General features: G+C 46.7%; 1 protein-coding gene across 2 annotated transcripts in view; it reads right to left on the reverse strand.

The window, feature by feature from the left end:
* Window positions 1-20,466, reverse strand: part of mvb12ba (multivesicular body subunit 12Ba) — a 22,237-nt gene extending 1,771 nt beyond the window's left edge. Inside the window, exons 1-9 of one of the 2 annotated variants that reach the window (XM_076284843.1) lie at window positions 20,274-20,466; window positions 14,956-15,078; window positions 10,157-10,264; window positions 8,362-8,458; window positions 7,347-7,476; window positions 6,891-7,028; window positions 3,894-3,988; window positions 1,112-1,167; window positions 817-876 (exon numbers count right to left, since the gene is read on the reverse strand). In XM_076284843.1, the coding sequence (XP_076140958.1) occupies window positions 817-876; window positions 1,112-1,167; window positions 3,894-3,988; window positions 6,891-7,028; window positions 7,347-7,476; window positions 8,362-8,458; window positions 10,157-10,264; window positions 14,956-15,066 (795 nt within the window). In that variant the 5' untranslated portion in view covers window positions 15,067-15,078; window positions 20,274-20,466. The other variant, XM_076284842.1, reaches the window with a different exon arrangement.
* Window positions 20,467-22,680: the final 2,214 nt, after the last annotated feature.

Consider the following 22,680-nt stretch of genomic DNA (forward strand, 5'->3'; position numbering starts at 1 on the left):
GTAGAGACATGTGGGCTAAAGTACATTAGGAGAGTCAGAGATGGAAAGAGAAATTCTACACTACAGCACTACAGTTCATATGTAAGCAAACTCTGCCCCCTAGAGGCCAAATTCAATGAATGCATTCCTGACAGACATTGCAGACCAAATAAGTAAACAACTTTGTCCCCTGGCTCCTGTTCATGTGTCAGAGGTTTGGAACTTAAAAAACTCATTTAAATCCAATCTGAAGCCACATGTTGCTATACCACACTAGACCGTCTCAGAGCCAACACATCAGAGGTTTAGAAACTAATTGGATTTATGTAATTAAAAGAGTGCGATATCTGACATTACTGAGTTCATGGAGAGGTTTACGTACTTTGTCTACAGCTGTGCGTATAAACAATAAATTAAGTCCACTGGCACCAACATTAATCCAGAGTGTTCTTCTCCCTCACTCACACACACATTAAATTACACATGTACTCCTATGGGTCATAGTGGTACATACAGTACACCAAAGACCAAAATGTAACACTTTGAAACTTAAATGGGAAGTGAGTGAAGACAGAATTCCATCAGTTCCTCTGTCTGTTTATCTCTCCGTCTGTCTCTGTGTGTGTGTGTGTGTGTGTGTGTGTGTGTGTGTGTGTGCGTGTGTGCGTGTGTGTGTGTGTGTGTGTGTGTGTGGGTGAGTGTGTGTGTGTGATACGGTCAGATGGAAGAATGGCGGAATCACATTTTATATTTATAACAGGTTGTTTTGACATCATCAGTTTTGTGTGTGTTCTTTTAAAAGCAAATTCTGACCCCATCTCTGCCCAGTACACTCACCTCCTTCTCAATCTCCGCGAGGGACTTGATGTTGATGCCCATCAGGTCCACCTGCTGTAACTGCAACAAAAACATGGGAGCATCAAAATACATGAATACATGAAACTGTGCCACTGTTCTATGTGACTGCTTTTTGACTGATCACAAAACAAGCATGCATATTTTTAACCTCTTTCTATTAATATCCTTGGATTTTGAGAAATCTGCCAAGAGTAAAACAGAAGCAAACTCTGGGCAACACATCTGAAGTTTGTGCAATTTGTGCGATTTTAAAATGAGCAACGCGTCCACTCACGTCACTGGAGGCACTCGCAAACTTGTCAGAGATCATGAAGGGCACTCCATCCATCGCTGAGACGAACAGCACAAGAAGACATGGAGAGAAAACAAACCACAAAACACACGCAACGTCAAAGGGTATCCTTCAAGCATACACACGCAAAACACACTTGGCTAAAACAGGAAAATCGTGTCCACCCCAGCCCTGTCAGACTGATACGTTTAAAAATACCTTTTGGGGGGGCATCTATTATGTAAATGGTTTGGTGTGACTGGGTTTAGAAGGGCGAGACATGGACAGGACAGGGAGAAGGGAGAGAGCCAGAGGTCAGTAAGGAGAACCTGGCACTTTTGTGTGTTTAATGTCTACATAGCACTGCAGTTACGCGCTTACAACCAGGGCAGCGACCGCCTTTCAAACAAGCCAAATTCATTTGATTTTCATCACAGTGGGGGTAAAGGAATGTAAACTTTTCAACACGTAAATCCCTTAGAGCTGTCAGACAAGGGTTCAAAAGATGCATTTTAAACAGCCTTTGAGCAGTAGTCAGTAAGTTTTTTTTTTTCTTTTTCCTCCAGCTATGTTAAAATGCAGACCCTTATAATATAACATCCACATCAATCCAAACAAAGTAATTTCATCATATTCATAACCATGCATTCGCTGATCCAGTTCCCTGACTGCCTTGAGGTACAATAAAACAAGACCTATTATGTTTTTTTTCAAATACGACTGCAACTACTGTAGGCCATTTCCAACACAGTAATGTAGTTCAAGGGAAACACTACAATTGTGAACATTCTGGGAATGAATACTGCCCCGTCTTACTGAAAATGTCACAAGACCTCACAAAACCACTTTGGCCTCGAGGTTTTTTGAAGACCTCATTTTTCATTTTTATACATTTCTTTTAGATAGAACACTAATTAGAACTCTACACACTCCAGCTGTGATATACAGGGGAGCGTTCAATATGTCTTCATGGGACATTCAGATGATGCATCCTCTGCAGCAGAATGAGCGAGTGGCGGGCGGCGCATCTCCATGGGTTTGCATGAAGAGGCCATGTCTGCGTATCAGCCCAGACTAGAGGAGAAGGACTCCGAGTCACGGCTACGCCAGGGGATGAGCACTGACCTCTTTGCAAAACAAAAAGCACAAAGCCCCCAAAACAGGAGCTGACGCTTCAGGATACGAAATAAAACGAAAGGAAGTAGAAGGATAAGGAACGGGACGAAGACACAGCGGAGACGGAAAGATGAAAAGTCTTTAACTATGTCAAGTGGAAATGCCAAGACACAAGCCACATACAGAGGGGAAAAAAGAAATCGGAGCATAAGACACGCACACGCACACGCACACACACTCTGAGTCATCAGTGCGAACCATCATGGCTAATGAGGCGGATTTCAAAGACAGAGTGCCGGCGATGAGACGATATGGGAAGAGGATTCTGTATAAAGATCCTTAATTGCACAAGTCATAAATCCATGGGAAGGAAGGAGGGAAAGAGAGAGAGGAACAGAAGGAAAGAAAAAAAGTCTTGTGGGAGAGACAAAACAGAGAGAGAGAGAGAGGGAGGGAGAGGGAGAGGGAGAGGGAGAGGGAGAGAGGAGGAGTAAAGCCGGGAGTGTAGGGGCGGAGGAGCAGTGGAGGGAATTCTGATGAGCCCCCCTGTCAAAGATTAATACTGTATATGCAAATTACTCCAGGCATTTACAAGTTCTGCCTAAGCTCCCCAGATCCACCTTCAACTCCCTCCTCTCCCCTCACCAGCATCACCACCCCCACTCACACCTCCTGCACTTCCTCTCTCCGTCTCTCTCTCCCTCCCTCCTCTCCCACTCCTTCTCAGTCACCCTTTCCATCTCATGTTTCATTCATCCTACACCTCACCTGTCATACAAAACACTGTTACAGAGGAGGTGAGACTAGGGGTGGGGTGTGTGTGTGTGTGTGTGTGTGTGTGTGTAGCTGTTTTGAGGGGCAGGACTGGCATGAATTAATTGTGATTCTTCTCTCCACTCCACTGTTGATGGACCCCTGGGAAATGTGCATCATCGTTTGAGTGTGTGTGTGTGTGTATGTGTGTGTGTGTGTGTGTGTGTGTGTGTGTGTGTGCAGTGCGGGAAAAGAAGAAAGCAGGTGCCACTCCTATCTGCGATCGGTTTCCACAGACGCATGAGAAAAGTGTGGGGTTGCCGTGACGCCTGGCAGGCGCTTTGTGTTCATGCTTGCGGCGACGCTTGTTTGTTTGGCTTTGATGAGGGTGGGAGGTTCGGCAAGCGCAGATGAGGCGACGCCGCTCTGTAATTGCTCTCGGCTTTAAATGATAGTGTGTGAGTTGTTGGCAGTGTCTGTGTGTGTCTGTGTGTGTGTCTGTGTGTGTGTCTGTGTGTGTGTCTGTGTGTGTGTCTGTGTGTGTGTCTGTGTGTGTGTGTGTGTGTGTGTGTGTGTGTGTGTGTGTGTCTGTGTGGTTGCTGGGCGTTTTGAACTGGTTGGAATTGTAATGTGCAGGTGTCTCAACTGCCGGAGAGCCTAAATTCTGACCGGAGGCAAAAAGCAGGTCAGGACGAGGCAAGAACTCACTGGGACTAACCTGGCCACATACACACGCAATCATACCAACAAATACACAAACAAACACACACACAAAGAAGCACTCAGACACACACACACACACACCGTGCTAGTCTACTGTCTCACAAAACAAAAAACAAACACAACTCGTCCTTTTCTTCCTTTCTTAGTTCTGTCCTGACACTGGACGGAGGTGGGTCTGGAGGGGTCAGCTCACCTGAGATGGCGTACAGGTTGGAGTTCTGGTGCTCGTAGTCCGGCCTGGTGGTGCTCTTGCCTCTGAAGCTGGCCGGTAGGGTCATGGATATGTGCCTGTAGGGGGCAGAAACAGCAGCCAGATTATCCTCACTGTGCAAACACACATCATAGAGATGGTACACGCACCAGTGACCAGAACTTTGACCAGGGAACCAGCTGAGGAAAGGGCGTGCCAATGCGACAATAATGCTTTTGTTGCCAATGCGACAATAATGCTTTTGATGCCAATGCGACAATAATGCTTTTGATGCCAATGCTACAATAATGCTTTTGATGCCAATGCTATACTAATGCTTTTGATGCTAATGCTACAATAATTCTTTTGATGCCAATGCTATACTGTTTTTAATGCTAATGCTACAATAATGCTTTTGATGCCAAGGCTACAATTATGCTTTTGATGCCAATGCTACAATAACGGCTTCTACACACAGTTGCGATCAGTCAACGCATGCCAGTGGGTGTTCCCGACGGTAGCTTTGCAAATGACTTGAAGTATAACCGTAAATTGATTGGTTTGTGCCGTCCGTCGATTGGCTTGATTGGCCGGTGCCGTCTGTCGGTGCAGCAACAGGGCTGAACTTTTCAATGCGAGCGACGGGAGAAACGCGACGCAACGGACCCACAATTCAGTTCGGCAACGGATGACGTGAGCCCATGTAAAGTGAATGGGATGCGTCTCCAGCACTGCAACACACGCAACTGTGTGTAGAAGCCAAAATGCTTTTGATGCCAATGCTATACTAATGGTTTTGATGCCAATGCTATACTGTTTTTGATGCTAATGCTAAAATAATGCTTTTGATGCCAATGCCACAATAATGCTTTTGATGCCAATGCTATACTGCTTTTGATGCTAATGCTAAAATAATGCTTTTGATGCCAATGCTATACTGCTTTTGATGCTAATGCTACAATAATGCATTTGATGCCAATGCTATATTAATGCTTTTGATGCCAATGCTGTACTAATGGTTTTGATGTCAATGCTGAGAGGACTGAGCATATTCCAGTCTTGAAATCAGACCGTGCAGGATGCTGCTGCTGGGCAGTGCCCTCTGCTGTGCACGATACTGCCTCCTCATCACATTATAACACACACACACTTCCAAGTGTTGGCTCTCTGGCCTCTGTTCTAAGTATAGGCACATCGGTATGACAAGGAGGAACAACATACGCCCTTCTCTGTCTCAGCACCTGCTTAACGTCTCCCTCAAATGCACTCAGGGGATTTGGGAAAAGGAAAAGGGAGTGTCGAGTGTCGACATGTCTGCGATGACGAGCAGGTGTGTGAGGGTGTGCGTATGAGTCTCTGTGTTTGCATAACTTATAGGAGGATTGAGCATATGTAGTGGGTAGACCACACAGAGTGCGGATGCTAAACTGAGGCCATCAACAGGAAGTGAGAATGACAGAATCGTAGGGAGAAATGCCATGATGACACTGCAGGAGTGGCGGGCGGATATGGGCTCGGTCTATTTTTATACGTGCAGAACTTCTGAGGGGTTTTGCAGACAGGAAGACCAAAGGGAGGGGATAGAGAGAAGGAAGAAGGATGGAGAGAGATAGAAAGAAAGAAGGAGAGAGAGAGAAAGAAAGAAAGCGACAGAAGGAGAGGGAGAGAGAGAGAGAGATAAAGAACACAGCTTGTATGACGAGAGAGTGAAAGATTACATGGCTACAGGGAACTGATGTGAGGGGTGGTGCTGGGTTAGGGCACAGCTGTGGCTTTAAGCAGCTTCCTGTTTACACACACACACACACACACACACACACACACACACACACACAGGGAATTGTCAGATTCTAACCACACGGCAACCACATCCTCCACCACGTCGTGCCACATCCTCGGATCTCACACCTAAGCCGCAAGTTCCACCTGACACGTTGGCCTCGGCGCTGTCCAGTCTCATCACATCAGCGGGGCCTTCTCTTCGGAGGGGCATCCGTCGCCTAGCAGGCCACACTGGAATGTTCACGACAGGTCTTAAGTAGGCCGGTTACCAGGCAACGTGGGGCTTAAGTGAACCGAAGGGACTGGTTAAGCAGTTCGGATGGCCACTAGTTGAGTTCAATAAACTGAGATACTTCCAGGGCCATTCAGGGGAGACATGAGAGCAGCCTGAGGAATGTGTTGTGTAGTGTAGTGTGTGTGTGTGTGTGTGTGTGTGTGTCTGTGTTTGTTTTACTGGCTCTAAGGTTCACTGGCTGCTTACACCACTACTCTCTCTCTTTAAACACACTTTTCCCCTAAAGGAGGCCCCTCTCTTCTAAAAAACACACAAACACATGCACACACTTCTCCTGAAGGAGGAACCCCGCCTTAAAAACATACAAACCTCTAAACACTCTTATACACTTATAAACACTCACACACACACACACACTCTGTTCTTAGGCAGCCCTTTGTGTTTGTTTAGGTCATTATCTGAAGAACGCCGCATATCTGGCTGATGACCAGTCCAGCTCCAAGCCCTCTTTCGCCTATCTCTCTCTGTCTTCCTGGTCCACCTCTCCCCCCTCTCTCTCTCACACACAAATAGTCCGCTGCAGCTGGAGCTCCACGCTCAAAGCTAGTCGAACAAGGCCAGACTCAACAGACGTCCATCTCCTGACAGCTGGAATGCTGAGCGGCCTCTCCTCCCAGTCTCTAGACAGCAAGCGGCTTCCTCTTTAAGGGGAAGCTGAACCACATGCTCCTCCGCACATGTGTACCGCGGCCAGATGTGCTCAGATGAATATATATGCATATGGTGTACAAAGAGACACAGACATAAGCCCATACACATCATACAGGACTAAACACACATGCAATTGCATGGAAATTGTGAAAACATATAGACAAAACACACACTGGCAGTCCCATATGCCCACCTAAACACATATGGCATATACAGATCGTGTACCCCCCAGCCCCACACACACACGAGATGTCCGAGAAGAGTATTCGTACTTGGGCATGACCGGCGCTGGAGTGGAGTTGGCGGTGGTGACGGGCTGCACGTTGTTGCTGTTGCCCAGCACGGGTGACGAGTCCTCGGCCCGGGGCACCTTGCCCATGCGGTACCAGATGCCCATGTTGTTCAGCTCTCTGTGGAACCAAACCACACCCACTATCAAACCACAATGACCACAGACGGGGCCTAAATCAAAAATGAACGGGATAAGAGCTTATGCATTACACTGTGCACTCTTCTGCAGGATATGCCAATTACACAAGCTATAAACAGAACACTACTGAGACACTTTGATCATCTTAGAGTCGTTTCATAGTCTACAACACATGCACTGAGACTGTTGTATCATGGCTGGCTTTGTGAGGGTGTATTTCTATTGGTTCATGTGTGTTGTATCATGGCCGGCTTTGTAAGTGTATTTCTATTGGTTCATGTGTGTTGCTGGTACTGACCCTATGAAGGTGTACTGGGGTGGGGCCTGCTTGGACCGGCCCAGGATGCGCACGTCACAGATGGCCGCCTCCGTGGAGTCCCGCGGGATGAACTTGATGCACAGCCGCCTCTTCCTGAACGCCTGCTCCTCTGTGGGTGTGTGAATGTGTGTGTGTAAGCAAGTGTGTGAGAGAGAGAGTGCGTGAGTATGTGTGTGTAAGCAAGTGTGTGAGAGAGAGAGTGCGTGAGTATGTGTGTGTAAGCAAGTGTGTGCGAGAAAGCGTGTGTGTGTGTGTGTGTGTGTGTGTGTGTAAGCAAGTGTGTGCAAGAAAGAGAGAAAGAGAGAGAGAAAGAGAGAGAGAGAAAGAGAGAGAGAGTGAGAGAGAGTGAGAGAGAGTGTGTGTGTGTGTGTGTGTGTGTGTGGAGGGGATTTGGGGACAACAGAGAAGGTGGCGGATCAGTTGACAATCCAATCAATTACATAAGGCAAAGAGCAGCCAACACTAGACTAGACTCGACTCCAGCCCTGAGCAACAGGAGACCGCAGATACCTTCTCAGAGCGAGCGCTAAATTATTCATACAGAAGATAGAGACGGAGAGAGAGGGAGAGGGACAGAGACCGATTAAACAGTCCAGTATACCGTTTTGACTACAGCTGTGAAATCCAAGGAGCAACAGACTTGCTGTTCCTTAGTCTGGAGTGGTATTAAATTCCTGCTGATCAGCATACAGAAGTCTCCATTGTAAGACATTATATGACGAGGACGACCGACTTTAGAGGGCAGTGGTCAGTCGAGCCTTTTATGACCGGAAGCAACGTGCCCCTTTTTGTCCTACGCTCATGAGTAGAGCTTTTATGATTAATGAGATGGTTTTAAACCACCAAAACACTTCTTAACCACTTGTGCCTACTATTAAAATATAAATACAGAAAAGACCGAGACACCAGGATGGGAGTTGCAGGGCGACAGACAGACATACAGACAGACATACAGACAGACAGGTTAAGTAGTGGTCTGCAGCCGAGTGCTTACGGGTGTCTATTGTCTCCTGGATGGGGATGAAGCCCACAGGCAGTGTGTCCTTGATGTCAATCAACTTCATGTCCACCAGCACATTCCCTAAATGACTCTGCAGAGAGAGTGATAGTGATAGGCCACATGATGGATAGAGGAAATAGGGATGGGGATAGAGAAAGCACAGAGAGAGAGAGATAGAGAAAAAGAGAAAGACAGAGAGAAAAAGATAAAGAGACAACATATTGAATACTATAGATATTGCTCATAGATATTGCTTGTATGAGCCTCCATCTGAAATAATACTCCAGGCATTCAGACAGGCCATTGAGGGCTCTATAATTAGACACCAGGCCCACACACTTGACAGTTACACTTGGCTGTGGTCCCGCTTGGGTGGGATGGAAATAGCTGTTGGATAAATTTGATTAGATGCAGTGCTTACATTTTTCTTCTTCTCACATGGGGAGAGGGTGGTAACTGAGTGAGCACAGACAACAGGAACTCATGAAAGTCATGCGCCCGCACCAGAAAAGAAAAGGCCTCCCAGAGCCAAAAACCAACAACTGTGAAGGGCTTCAGCTTTTGTCAGAGGGCCAGCTACTTCTTCGACAAATGACTGGAACTTTGGGTTCTCAAAGAAATGCCACAGAAACACGAGTTAACACATTCCAGGTCTCACTTTGAAGGCAGAGTTGATTTGCATTTTGTGTTTGAATCTCAGAGATCAAACCGTAACAGATAAAACTCAAAATGACCACTCCCGATTTCTGAATCCCACTCTTGAGAGGGACACGGGAGACTCAGGAGCTGCCCATGACGAGGTGCATCTCTCTCTGGTCAGATGAAGATGCGGACTCTCGTCCTGTCTCGGTGAGACTAATGTGGCCATATCGGTTTGTGTCAGCGCTGATTACATCCAGCGGGGTCTGCAGCGGCCAGAGCGGGCCAGACAAAAACAGCTTCCGCTGATTAGACTGTCGGCACTCATCACGTCACACACGCACGTGGCGGCGCCCGTGAAAGCCCATAGCGCCGGGCAGGAGATGTGGCCATTTCACCGGCACAGGCCACAACCTGTGAGCTTCACTCTCACTCTCTCTCACACACACACACACACACACACACACACACACACACACACACACACACACAGAGAGAGAGAGGGTCATATCTGTTTACGATCTCAAGAGTAGTGATGTGGGAGTTGATGGTGCTTTCCGCTGTGTTTAGACTGTTGACACTCTGTTTAGACTGTTGAGAGTTCTGCAGTGAAGTCATGCCTATGAAAAGATGATGTTCTGGTGGAAATGATTGGGAACCGCACGAGCCCTCGGATGGGACGGATTCCTTCCACTCACTCTCGCCCGGCGAGCCGCAGCCAGGAGCAGTCGTCCGGGTCGACCCGGGACACGGGTCCAAGCGTGTGCGAGTGTGTGTGTGAGTGTGTGTGTGAGTGTGTGAGCCCCTTTACAACTTAACAGGCAAGCACAAACAAAGTTAGGAGGCCGGGTGAGGAGCTTTGGAAGTGTACAAAATGAAGACATCCTCTGGCTAATGAGGGAAATGAAAGGCTGCACTAGGGGAATGAGACCAGTGGGAAAAAAAACACTGGCTGGAAGTGGCTCCTTAGGAAAGAATTTATCTCCTGATGGCAACGGCCTGCTGTTAAGGACAGCAAAAGGCATTAGGCTAGCTGTGTTTCACCATCCCGAGGCATTAGACGAGACATCTGGGGGCAGTCTGTGAAAAGGGCTACACTAATAACGTCCTGAGGAAGTGAGGCGGCAAGAGCAGACAGATTCGGACTTACGTTCTCTTTGGAGAAGACGCGGGTGAAGCACAGGTAGCGTGTCACCTTGGACTTGAATAGGCCGTCTTTCCACAGGTCAGCGTCCATCCCGTCTGTCGTCTGGGCAACCTGCAGGGAGAAGGAGAGGCCATACTGAATGAATTGGACACGCCCTACCAACTGAGTTTGATCACAGAAAAAATGATAATGGGGTTTCCACAAACAAAAAGTGTATAAAGACTGTATTGTAGAGGAATTCAAACAGTAAACAAAGGGTTGTTTTGTCTAGTCTAGTTTTGTAAGAGGTTATGCAAACAGAAACAAGTCATCCACACAGACACAGAGATCTTCTGTTTAATTCTGCTAGAGCACCTTCCACATGGTATTTTTATCTTGTTGGGGTTTATATTTCACCTCTCAATGCCCAGTCTTTCCATAACAGTGCCCTCAGGAAAGACAGTATCTGCTCTACAGACACTGAATCAGTCTGTCTAACAGTGAAGGCATGTGGGTGTGTGTATGCATGTGTTTAGGGTGGGGGGGGGGAGGGGGGGGTGTTATATTGCTGGGAATGTGCACTAAACGGCAAAAGCAGCTGGAGGAGCTACCCACATACAGACGGAGTGTTTCGTAGCACCATGGCAACAAGCTTCACACAGATAATGTACATTCCTAGAGTGTATGAGTATGTGTGTGAATGCGTGGGCACAGGCCAACATTAGGGGCCACGGCATCACTTATGACGTCCACAGCGCTGGCAATACTGGGGAAGATGAGTGCCATGATAACGTGTGTGTGCGTGTGTGTGTGTGTGTGTGTGTGTGTGTGAGCACGTCACAACCTGCTGTCTTTAAGACAGAAATAACTATGAGGACGAACTGAAGGAGGAGGAAGTGAAACTCACACTAAGGAGGAAAAAAGGATAGAAGTGAGACACTGACAAACCCAAAAGCGTCAGTCAGTCAGAGCAGCTTGGTGGAAACATACAGAAATAAAGAAAGAGAGAGAAGTGAAAGCTCTCTCAAGCCATGGGCCTTTCGCCCTCCTCTTGCCCTCTGTTCCCAGGTCAGTGCACACAGCATCCTGCTAAGGGCCGATGAAAGGCTTCAGAGGAGTGAAAGGAAGAGGAAACACCACTGAGGGGGGACCCACTGCCACTCCACTCCTGCTGTCTGCCTTTCCCCTCACTTCTCCTTTCTTTCCTTCTCTTTCTCTCTTTCTTCTCCTCTCTTTGTGTGCAGGGCCCTTCTTGGGTGGGCTGTGTGCGAGCACTGGGCTGTGTGCTTTCTCGGACATGAGAGGGATGTCGTGTCTGAGCAGGCAGGAGGAGGAAGCGCGCTGATCGCTCCTCAGCAGTCTCGCTGCCACCTCCACTTCTCGTTCTGGTCTGGCAGGAGTTGATGTCAACGGAGGCGCATTTAAAACAACACAATGGTGGCAACTGCTTGTCCGCGCCCTCTTGTTTTCTTGAGGCCCTTTGCTTTGTTTTTGCGAGTCACAGTCCACACCCAGCCAGTGCCAGTTCCACAGCTGCGAGGTCACTAGAGTGCAGACACTGCTGCTAAAATGGGACAGTAACTGACAAGGTGATGTTGGGTTCTGGGGCAGCCATCGGTAGAAAGCAATCCCAGCAATCCTGTGTGTGTGTGTGCGTGTGCGTCTGTGTGTGTGTGTGTGTGTGTGTGTGTGCGTGTGCGTCTGTGTGTGTGTGTCCGATGCCCTCTGTGGGGGAGTGGGGTGGGCGGGCGAGAGATGCGTTTGGAAACAATGAGGGGGATTACAATGAGTGTATTCATCCGGCGCGGCCTGCAAAGAGACGGCCGTGGGGAAGGAAGTTCAGCAAAACAACAGCGGAGAGCACAGGCGATTAAAGCAGAGGGAGAGAGAGAGAGAGAGAGAGAGAGAGAGAGAGAGAGAGAGGAGAGAGGAGAGAGCGAGACAGAGGGAGAGAGAGAGAGCGAGACAGAGGGAGAGAGAGAGAGAGAGCGAGACAGAGAGAGGAGAGAGAGTGCGGGGCTCTACATCACAGACCGCCAGTTAGAGGTCACCCCACGAGACCGCAGTCAGATTAGCCAGACCAGAGAGAGTGGAGGACAACAAGTAATCCACTGTTCCACTCGCAAAACAATACAGCCCTCTCTCTCTCTGCTTCTCTCTCTCTCTCTGCTTTCTGTCACTCTTTCTCTTTGGCCCTCACCCGGCTCCTTTTCTGCCCATCGCTCATCCACTCCCGGGGAAGGCGCTGTGTGAATGGGGAGAAGTGGGAGGACCGGGGCGCTACCAGCAGGGCAGGGCTCCCTCTTTCACGCGCTCTCAGCTCCCCACACTGGGAGCATTGTTGGCTCCCTCTCCTCTCCTCTCCTCTCCTCTCCCCCTGCTCTCTATGGTGGTGTAGACTCTGCTCTGGTGGGCCAAATTCAACACCACTCCCAGGTCCAGTCCCAGCCCCTGCGTAGACTCTGCAGAAAACTGGCACAGAAAATCTCAATGACCGTTGAGAGAGTTCATTGAGCAAAAGGTTGCAAAAGGCTGTGCAGGATTAAAGTGGAAAAGGTGAAGGGGGTTGCTTGTACACAAAGAGAAGGACAAGTGCAAGTTATGGGACCCAATGACTTCTCAAGAGCTAGAAAGAGCAGAAATAAATGGAGAGGTGCAGCCAGGATATCTTGAAGATCTCTGGCGCAGGAACACACAGGGCTGTTTCCTGCAACATGATGTTTAATGCCCCTGTGTATTGCTGGGGTTAGTGAAGGCGGCTCACTCCTGCTGAAGACACACACACACACGCAAATGTGAAAAGCTGTGGACTCGAATGTGTGGGGCCACTTTCCCCCCTTAGACTGAGGTCCCCCAACACAATCCTCTCTCTCTCTCTCTCTCTCTCTCTCTCTCTCTCTGAGTGTGTGTGTATGTGCATGCCTGAGAGACTTATTAGGTCAGGTGACATCGATCAGCTCACGTTTCTCCCGGCTTTCTCCCCGCAGGGAATGCCTTTGATGCTCGGCCAGGAGAGCACTTCATTGGGAGCGCGATCAAAGTGTGTAAGAGAGAGCGTGCGAGTGTCTGGAGTATCTAGGTTTAAGAGTGGACATTACGTGTGTGTGTGTGTGTGTGTGTTTGTGTGTGTGTGTGTGTGTGAACAAGGATATTTTTCCCCATGGTACACAAAACAAAATGTAAGGAGCTACGAAAAAATAAACCTGTCTACCCCTTAAACTGTTCAAATAACATGTACAACACCGACAGTCGTTTGTAAATAAAAATACCTATAATTATCCTCTTAGGTTGGTGAGAAGGCATTGCACAATGGCTCAGCCATCCAGCCAAATTGTGCTGACCACATTATAGGCTTTTTATGGAATTTCCCCACAAGCAAGCATGCAGTCAGTCAGAGGGATTAAAATCCCTATTCACATCTAACTGTATATTGTGATGTCTGTCTGTTTGGGAATCCACCCATGAAGCATCAACCCACAGTAAAGGCTGTCACACACGGCTGGCGATGCCACAGTCAAACGCAACGGTGGAATTCTGTTAATCGCTTTAGTACACACACTACTGGCGACGCGATCACCCACCGATTCAGTGGAGATACACTGACCAGACAGCTGTTTTCTATTATGACATATCAAAATAACCCTGAAAAATACAAGAGAGCCCGATTAGAGCGATGGGACGGTGGCGGTTGCCCCATCGTTCCACTTACTGTGTGTGTTTCCCCATTTACTTCAATAGATTCTATTCCATTTTGCCGGTAGCCTGCCCTAACTCGCTGTTGCGTCGCCGGCCATGTGCGTAGGCCTTAAAGCTGCTAGCACTTCTAGCTGCTCCTGCTCTTCAATATGAGCTACCGGGAAACTAAATGGAAGGAAAATTGGATGGGAGAGAAAGATTAACAGGTCCATGCAAACGACACGAGGCTGAGGCGTCTACAAAGAGACGAGAGATAAGACATGAAAAACTACAAACAATATCCAAATGCAAACAGCAAGGAGGAGACGGGAGAGAGTGTGGGAGAGAAGGACAATACAAAACAGATGGAGATGGTGAGAACAGACAACTCAATGTGTGTCCGAGAGAAACGCCTTCCTGACCCAATCCACATCCCCAGAGTTTCCAAAGTGTCGCCTCATAAACAAACAACTCACCTCCTCCCTCACACACACACAGACTTCTACCTCATCAACCTCCCCCCTCAGACACACACACAAACAGACTTCAACCTCTCTCTCTCACACACACACACACACACACACACACACACACACACACACACACACACACACACACACACACACACACACACACACACACACACACACACACACACACACACACACACACACACACACACATCAACCTCATCAGCCTCCTCCCAGCGCCACTGCTGGGCAGACAAGCTTCTCTGCTGCCCTACTTCTCACTCCTCTAGTGGCTCAAAATAGACACTGTCCAGAGGCCCTGTCCCCCAGCTCACCACAACAGTGCTGAATCTACAGACCCAGAGAGGGAGCGTGATAGACTGAGTGCTGGTCTCACGTGACACATTCCTCTTACTGCCTGAGTGGAGTGGGGGTCCTTGCAGAGTGCATGTACACAATTAAAGTAGCTGCATTTACATGTGCTCCTGTCAGGTAACTGCATCAAAACACCTTAGTCTAAGGAAAGGTTGGAAAACAAATTGTAGAAACTGGTAATTGATCAGCTATGATTGTAGATACATCCATGCACTTGAGGCTTGTGGTACTGTGCCTACACATTAGAGCAATGTAACCTGATGCCATCACACACACACACACCTACACACACAGAGTCCTTACCACATCATATCCAGTGGGCGCCCTGTTTCGGGAGGCCACTACCCCGACCCCAGTGATCGGATCCATGGGTAACTCTGGCAGTGCGTCCGACAGGTCCCGTACCTCTGGCATCACGGAGGATTTCTGGAGAGGGGGAAGAGAGAGAGAGAGAGACGGAGAAAAAGAGAGAGGAGAGAAAGAAAGAGAAAGAGAGATATCAGTAACTCCATCCTCACTCAGCACCTCCTTTATCAGATTAGGACCACAAAAGCAGAGCAGAGCCAGGGGGCTGCGGTCTGGGGTTGTGCTACAGGGATTAGACTGCACAAGACACACAGGACACACAAGCTCAGATACTGATAGCTGAATGACTGGCAGGATAAAGGGCTTTACAGGAAGAGACCGTGGTTAGACGGAGTAAGTATGACATGCAAGGGCAGGGAAACAAGGCTGCTGTAGGGAATGGAATTAGGTATCAATTTAGCCCCGATAACATAAGAACAAACAAAAAGCTTGATCCAAGTCAAAAGAATTATGAGTCTGTGGAATGCAATAAGTGATATCACAAATCAAGTTAATAAATAACATTCTTCAGTCAGATGCAAGCTGCTGAACAAAAAGCAGCTTGTTCAGCTTTTCAAGCATCTACCATGGCTGGTCAGTTATCCTTCACTACAACATCTCATAGTCTACCTTAAGGAAACCACCTGATTGGGAAAGCTCCTAAGATAGTGATAGTGCGAGAGGAAAAAAAGATTCACATGCGAACATGACGACACCCCTCAAACACGATCAGCGGAGAGACACGGCAGTAAGCCAAACTCCTCTTGAGCCTGTCAGAACAGCAACAGACCCGATGGTGCATCCAAGCCTCCCACTGCTATACAACTGAGTGGGAGGAAACAGCATGGGCCACAGTGGAGTAACACTGTGTGTGTGTGTGTGTGTGTGTGTGTGTGTGTGTGTGTAGGTGCATCTCAGTTGACTGTACAATTCCTTCTTGAGTTTCTCAAGAAAGCAACTGAACACTAACAAACACCACACACACAGTGTCTAATGCCATCAGTCAGTCAGAGTGGGTGGCTGGCTGGCTGCTGCGGTAGGCTGGAGGAAATCATCTGACAGGCAGCAATGAAAGCTTAACCGAAACTGTGTGATCTAGATAATCCTCTGTGAGTTAAGAGGACTTTGCAGAGATTTCGGCTTTCAAAGAGACGCTTAGGAACAAACAGCGACGCCAATGACAAGAAACATCCAAAAAAAATCTTGATCGCTGTGGTTGAGCACCAGACACATGCTGTAGGCCATCAGCTAATGACAAAAGGACAAACGCTAACAAACTTGATGCAGGCTCGATTAAATGGGCATAAAGTACTCCGAATGAATTGCAGATGTGCTAAAGGACAACACTTGCTCAAAAAGTACACAAATGGCTTTGGAGTTTGTTTTTTTGTTTTGTTTCCCTTGTTCTAAATTTGGATTAGGAGTTTGGGAGCTGACAGTGCAGGACAGGATTCTGCAATCTGCACGGCAATCTGAAAAGAGCGCAGACGCCGGTTTGTCTGCACTGATTCAGTCTGATACAGATAAGCAGAAACTTGGCAGCCATTGGATGCAGAGATAGACTACTAGCTATACTTTAATGCTTCGCATTCCTCATTGGCCAAGCTCACAACTTCTGAGAACGCACAGAGAGGCTCATGTTCTCCCTTCTTTCAGGAGATCCTCCAGTCCGTTATGACAGAACGAGGCAGCAGCATACTAATGAAAGCCGACTTTCAGGGGGCGAGCGAGCAAGGAGCTTTAGCGAGGCAGGCAGCTAGGCAACAAGGCCTCCCTGCCTGGCATCTCCTAGGCGACCCAGCTCCCTGGCCTGAAGGGGTGACAAAAGGCCGCCTCAAAGAATGCCATCCGAGTGAGTCAGGAGAGGCCAAGGTAAATAACACTCATGAGAGAGAGAGAGAGAGAGAGGGAGAGAGAGAGACCCAAACGAAACTTGGCACAGGGATATGGCGCAAAGACAGGACTTGTTCTTTAAAAGTCACTAGACACACCTGACTTGACTCAGGCAGGGCGGGACTCGGCTATTACATCATCACTCTCTGATAGACATGAGAAAAACGCAAGACATGGGGATTATCACAAAGTTACCTGCATCCTCTTCCTTCCTCTATTTCTGTGGCAGTCAGCCTTACCCTCGAGACTTGGAGGCAAGTAAAGAATTGGAGAAGGGAGCGCTTTCAAGAACAAACAAAGGAATACAAAATACCCCATCAGAAATGACTGCAAAACAGACCTACACTCCTGGTTCCATTTTCATTGTCAGAGACAGACCTTAAATATTCATTCATCTATTCCAGATATATTCACACAAGGCAACACACACAGCACAAGTGTACACTGTTTCACTAAATGCCCCCAGCTACAAACTACTCAAAGCCCTAACCACTACCCTGTCAACACCAGACTCCTGCAAGAGAATAAGAATAAGCATGTTTTCTTTATATGAAAGGCAGACTTCAAATGATGCCAAGTGTGTGGTTTGTATTGAAATGAGTTTAAAATTTGCCTTTAATACGCAATGAGAACAGACTGGTCATATGCCCTGACTTACCCTATTTTGTTATACATTAAAGATTTTAAGAGTGTGGCACTCTACAATCTTGCTCTGCAAATACAAGAATCTTTGCTGCAAAAGTCTGGCTGCATCTGCAGCAGTGCACACTCATGAGGCCTGGTGCAGGGGAAACCTCTCTTTGGACAAGCTTAAATTCCTCCGGTGAAGACGACAACATCTCTATAGAGACTCGAGAGAGAGACGGGAGCGGCCAAAACCGAGAGACGAGAGAGAGCCAAGATCACGCTGGGGCTCAAGCTCGTAACGCAAGATGAAACCACAGGGAGCAAGAGAAGGAGAGAGGGGGGGTATGAAGAGAGTAGGAGAAAGACAACGGGGAGAAAGACTGTCGTTTCGGTTCTCCCGAAGAGTCAGAGGGGGAAAGAAAGGTAGCGGGCAACGTCCCGGTCCAGCTAGCTCAGCTGGATTCGGAGGGCAGACGGTGAGGGAAGGGGGTTCCCATGACTTCCCAGGAGCAGCAGGGCAGGACCAAGCTGTGCTGCCGCTTACTCAATTGTTGCGGAATTCCAACACCTCTCCCTAAAAGAAAGTGGCTTCTAGGGGCATTTATTTGCACAGGTGGCGGAGGGGAAGAAAGTGTAAGCAAACACAGTAAAGGGAAACTGGCCGAGCGCTGCCTTCCATCTCCCAGGAGCGCCGCTTTTACGCCTCGTTTGCGTCGGCCGGCGGTTCTCACACAATTCCCACACCCCTGACAGGAACGAGCGCTGGCCATGGCCAACGTGTGGAGAGCGATCCAGCACGAGACAAGACTGCACTACAGCCTGCATGCTGGAGCTCAAAACAAAACGACCAAAAGAAACTGTAGACAATTCTGGACCATTTCATGCAATTCATGACCAAATTCAAGACCGGTCAGACAGTTTAGTAGGTTAAATGATGGAGCATGAGCAGGAGCAGGAAAATGCAACTCTCTACACTTAAATTATTCTGATGAGCATTCAGCAAAGACTTGGGGGCAAATAAAGGGCATATGAGTTTCATCATCCATCTGCCTTTTCCCCAAGCAGTTATGAATTCAGAGACTTGGATAACCACATCAAGCCTTATGCCTGATTAGATTTATTATGCATAATCCTGCTTATCAGGATATGAGATTTAATCAAAACTGCATGTCCAAACTGATGGAGCAGACATCTGTATTCTGTTGTCTGTTCCTCTAATAATAGTAGGCTACACTCACTAGTTTTTGAACAGAAATAAAATATAGTGAGTGACATAAGTTTGGAAGACAAAAAGTCAGAGCTTTCAGATAAGTGTCAAGTGTATCAAGTGAAACAAATGTTACTTTGTGAACCATTTTGATCTGCCACATTTCCACCATTGCGCCCCCCCACAGTAGCCTAATCGTTAACGCTGAGCGGTTAAAGAATGTGTGTCCGGGTAAGGTTAGAAATTTCCCAAAACAGTAATGTCAATGTCCATTTCCACTGATGACATTTCAAGTGAATAAAAGGCTAAACAACTCAGACTGCCGTTTCTGTCCAAAGTTAGCACAGTGTAAACAACTAAGTAACCTGGAATATAGATAAATTAAGATGGTAACGTTAACACTATAACGTAACGTTAACATGACGTGAAAGCTGCAGCATCATCTCGCATCTTTGCGGTTCCACCTGATATCTTTTACCCACTCTGATCTGCACTGGCAGTCACTAAGCTATTCTGATGTTAACACGTTAACCTGTTAAAGAGCAAGATAAAGTTCAGCTAACAAAACAAAAAAAAAGACATCAACCTGTAAGTTTAACAACGGGCTAAGTTATCAGCTAACAAACGTTAGCTAGAACTAGTCAAAAATCCAGCGAGTAAGTAGCATTAACCAGGTTAATATAGTTAACGTTAGCTATTATTAATTAGAGGTGCAAGTGATTATTTAAGTATGATCTGTTATTTAATAACAACTACAATAAGAAGTAAACAAATCTACACAGCACGGGTAATGGATACTGGGCTGTGTCGCTTTGTTCAGGTAGCATCCAAGCAAGAGCTGTACTGTTTGCTAACAATAGCTACCTTGCTAGTGATAACTAACGTCAACGTTAGCCATACATTCCCAGCTGGCTACCTAGCGAACATAAATATGACAACCATCATCCGAATCCTTGCAAGGGAAAACAAAATAGCTTGCTAGCGAGTTAAGGATGGTGAGTAACGTTAACTGTGTGTAGCCTGCTCATGCACTTCGCCAATGCATTACTATAATTGACTAACTACAGTATTGTTCATATTATACATAACCACCTTACTCAAACCCTCAATGGAATCCACAAACTGTTCGTTTCAAGTATTTGACCAGTTAGCTAGCATGTAAACATAGCTAACCGCTGGACTAGCCATCCAACGTTAGCCAGCGATAACTCAGAAACAGTAACGTTTGACATCATTGTGCACACAAACAAGACTGAAAATACTAGTAAGTAAATGCAAACAACACTGAGGTAAGGTTAGCTGTACGTATGAGCTCCTTAGCGACTTAACTGTTACTCGTAGCACAGCGTCCTTCCTTTTCAGACAAAAGCAGCTTTTCATGACCACACACACTGCAGCAGGCAAAAGAAAGCCTCGGAAGGGCTTGGGGCCACAGCGGAGGGGGGATGCAGCTTAGGGGGGGAGGCCAGCCCTCGTGGAGGGAGGCAGCAGCGGAAAAGCGGCGGCTAGCTAGCTTGCTAACTAGCTGGCTAACATAACGTTGTCTTACCCAGTGAGGTCAACAATTTTATCTCACAAGAACGATTTCAGTTTAGATAACTAATTCTTCTGTATCCTCTTCTGTTTTCCTTACGAAATCAGAACGGTAAAATCCGCATCTTTCTGGGGATATTCATCCAAATGAAGTGTTATATGTCTCCTGGCGCACTAGCTGCGATCGGAGGCTGCCATTTGTTGGGAATCAAGGGAAGTCTGCCACCGAAACTGCGCACCAACTGCTGTTTCACTTCTATTAATGGGTTATGACTGACAGAGTGATGGAGCAACTGGGACAGGAGAGAATCAGGGTCTAAAACCATGCTCTAACGGGGCAGAACATAGTAAACCGTATTTAAAATCTTATGAAAATGAACTAATTTAACTGGTCAAATAAAAATAATGTGAGAAATATATTTTAGGTGTAACTTTGTAGGCCAGCACAGTTCAGCACAGTTTACACATTGGGAAAAGCACAGACAATTCCAGATGGTTAGAGAAACTGCTCTGTTAAATGAGTGTTTAGGGCAGGGGTGTCAAACACCCGGCCCGCGTCCGGCCCAATTCCGGCCCGCGACGTATGTCAAAATAATAATGTAATCCGGCCCTTGAGACTATTTTTAATTGCGACAAACAACGATACTGATTAAAATAGACGATAGTTCCAAGTAAGGTGACAAATCTCATTTGTAGCCTACTCTGCTCCACTATGTGCTAGACATCCAGAGCTTCATTCAAACCCAAAATCGCTGCGCAAAGTTTTCAGGAAATACTTGTAGCCTATTACACGCGAGAAACACAAAGACGTGCATTTGTAATGACGCGGAAGCGATGCAGGCCATAGTGTTGCATAAATTGAAGCAGAAATTAAGCAGAGATAGGCTTACACCAAATGTTGAAAAACGTTTACGTGTGATGAAGTCTTAGGTAGGCTATGCTATTCACCTATTTTAAATCTGAAGGAGAATATCCTTTTGGAGATTATGATTGATCGTCTATTGAATGGAGGTGCGTCTGCGTGTATACGACGTCCACTAAGCATACCATGCTTATTTCGACCCTCTGCCCAACATAGCTTGGAGGTTGCAGTGGTAATCGTGATGATAGTGTCCGTAATGGACGTGGTACAGACAGCAGGGCTAGTAGAAATAGGGCTCTAAACTACAAAGTCACCCACAATATGATGCGAACTTCTGGGTACTCAGATTACCCGCGATAGGAACTGATTTGACCAGAATACTTTATTGTAGGCCTTGTGGTTTAGAAACCATATACATCTTAGGTGTTGGTATACATCTTAGGTGTTTTCCTGTTAATTTGTTATGTGGGTAATATGAAAAAAGGAAAGTAAACCTGCTCAAATATGTTCATCCAGTATTTACTGAAAGGTGCATAATTTGAGGGGCTTGCCATCCAATGGCAAATTAGATGGGTAAATTTACCCCCTTCATAAACTTTTGTTTTACTCAAAGATTTTTACATTTACAGTAGGACTTTATCTCTGACCACTTTCAAGCCATGGCCTTTTGAAATTTTGATATAAAAATCCAATGGTGTTGCTTTCTTAACCCTGACGCCTATAGTTTGCCAGGTTTAAAAAAGTTATGAGAAGAAAATATTTTTATTTGGTGTGAAACACACACATACCTGTTTTTATGCTTTTCATTTGTTTTATAATTTGTATTAATATTTATTTTATTTATAAGCTAAGGTTGCTAGCACAGGTGTCTAAAACTAGATAAAAACACTTGCACTTTCTGTTTGCAGTTTTGTGTGGTATTTGAAAAAAAGAACATTGCATTTTCAGAAATAGCCGGCCCGCCAATCAGATGACATTGGCAGAATTGGCCCCCAGCTCATTTGAGTTTGAGACCCCTGGTTTAGGGCAACTAAATGGCTAAAAAGGAAAGTGTCACTGATACATGTTAAGATTTGGAGTGATTAGACTCTGCTTAAGACAGAACTATGAGAGATTGCCAAGTCTTAAGGCTGACCCAAGTTGCTTGGAAGGCATCCCTTACCAGCTCGAGAAAATCCCACTAAACAGAAGGTAGATGCATCATATCCAATCGAAGCTAATAGGATTGGTGTAATCTACCCTACAGTTGAGCTCAAAGTCCTTTGGACCAGGTCATTTCCAACAACCCAGCTTCAAGGTGGAGGCCAGCTTTCAGTAGTGGACCATGTGAATGGTGTTTGACTGCACTGGAAATTTAGTCTGCATCTGTAGCCTATGACATTAGCTACAGATAGGCTACTTTGCCAGGCACAGACTCAAGCAATTTCAAGTAGTTTAAATATAGCTTTGATTTGCCTAGACTAATTAATTGCAAAAAAAAGTGTAACAGCAAACGTGATTGTCTTTTTCAAGTTAAACTGTAGAGACTGACAGTGTTAGTAAAAGTTGGCCTAGAAATGAG

The sequence above is a fragment of the Alosa pseudoharengus genome, unplaced genomic scaffold (genome assembly GCF_046254945.1).
Source record: "Alosa pseudoharengus isolate Yale_2024_CS ecotype anadromous, Long Island Sound unplaced genomic scaffold, YU_APseudo_1.1 YU_APseudo_1.1_scf_14, whole genome shotgun sequence".
In the NCBI taxonomy this organism is placed as follows: Eukaryota; Metazoa; Chordata; class Actinopteri; order Clupeiformes; family Clupeidae; genus Alosa; species Alosa pseudoharengus.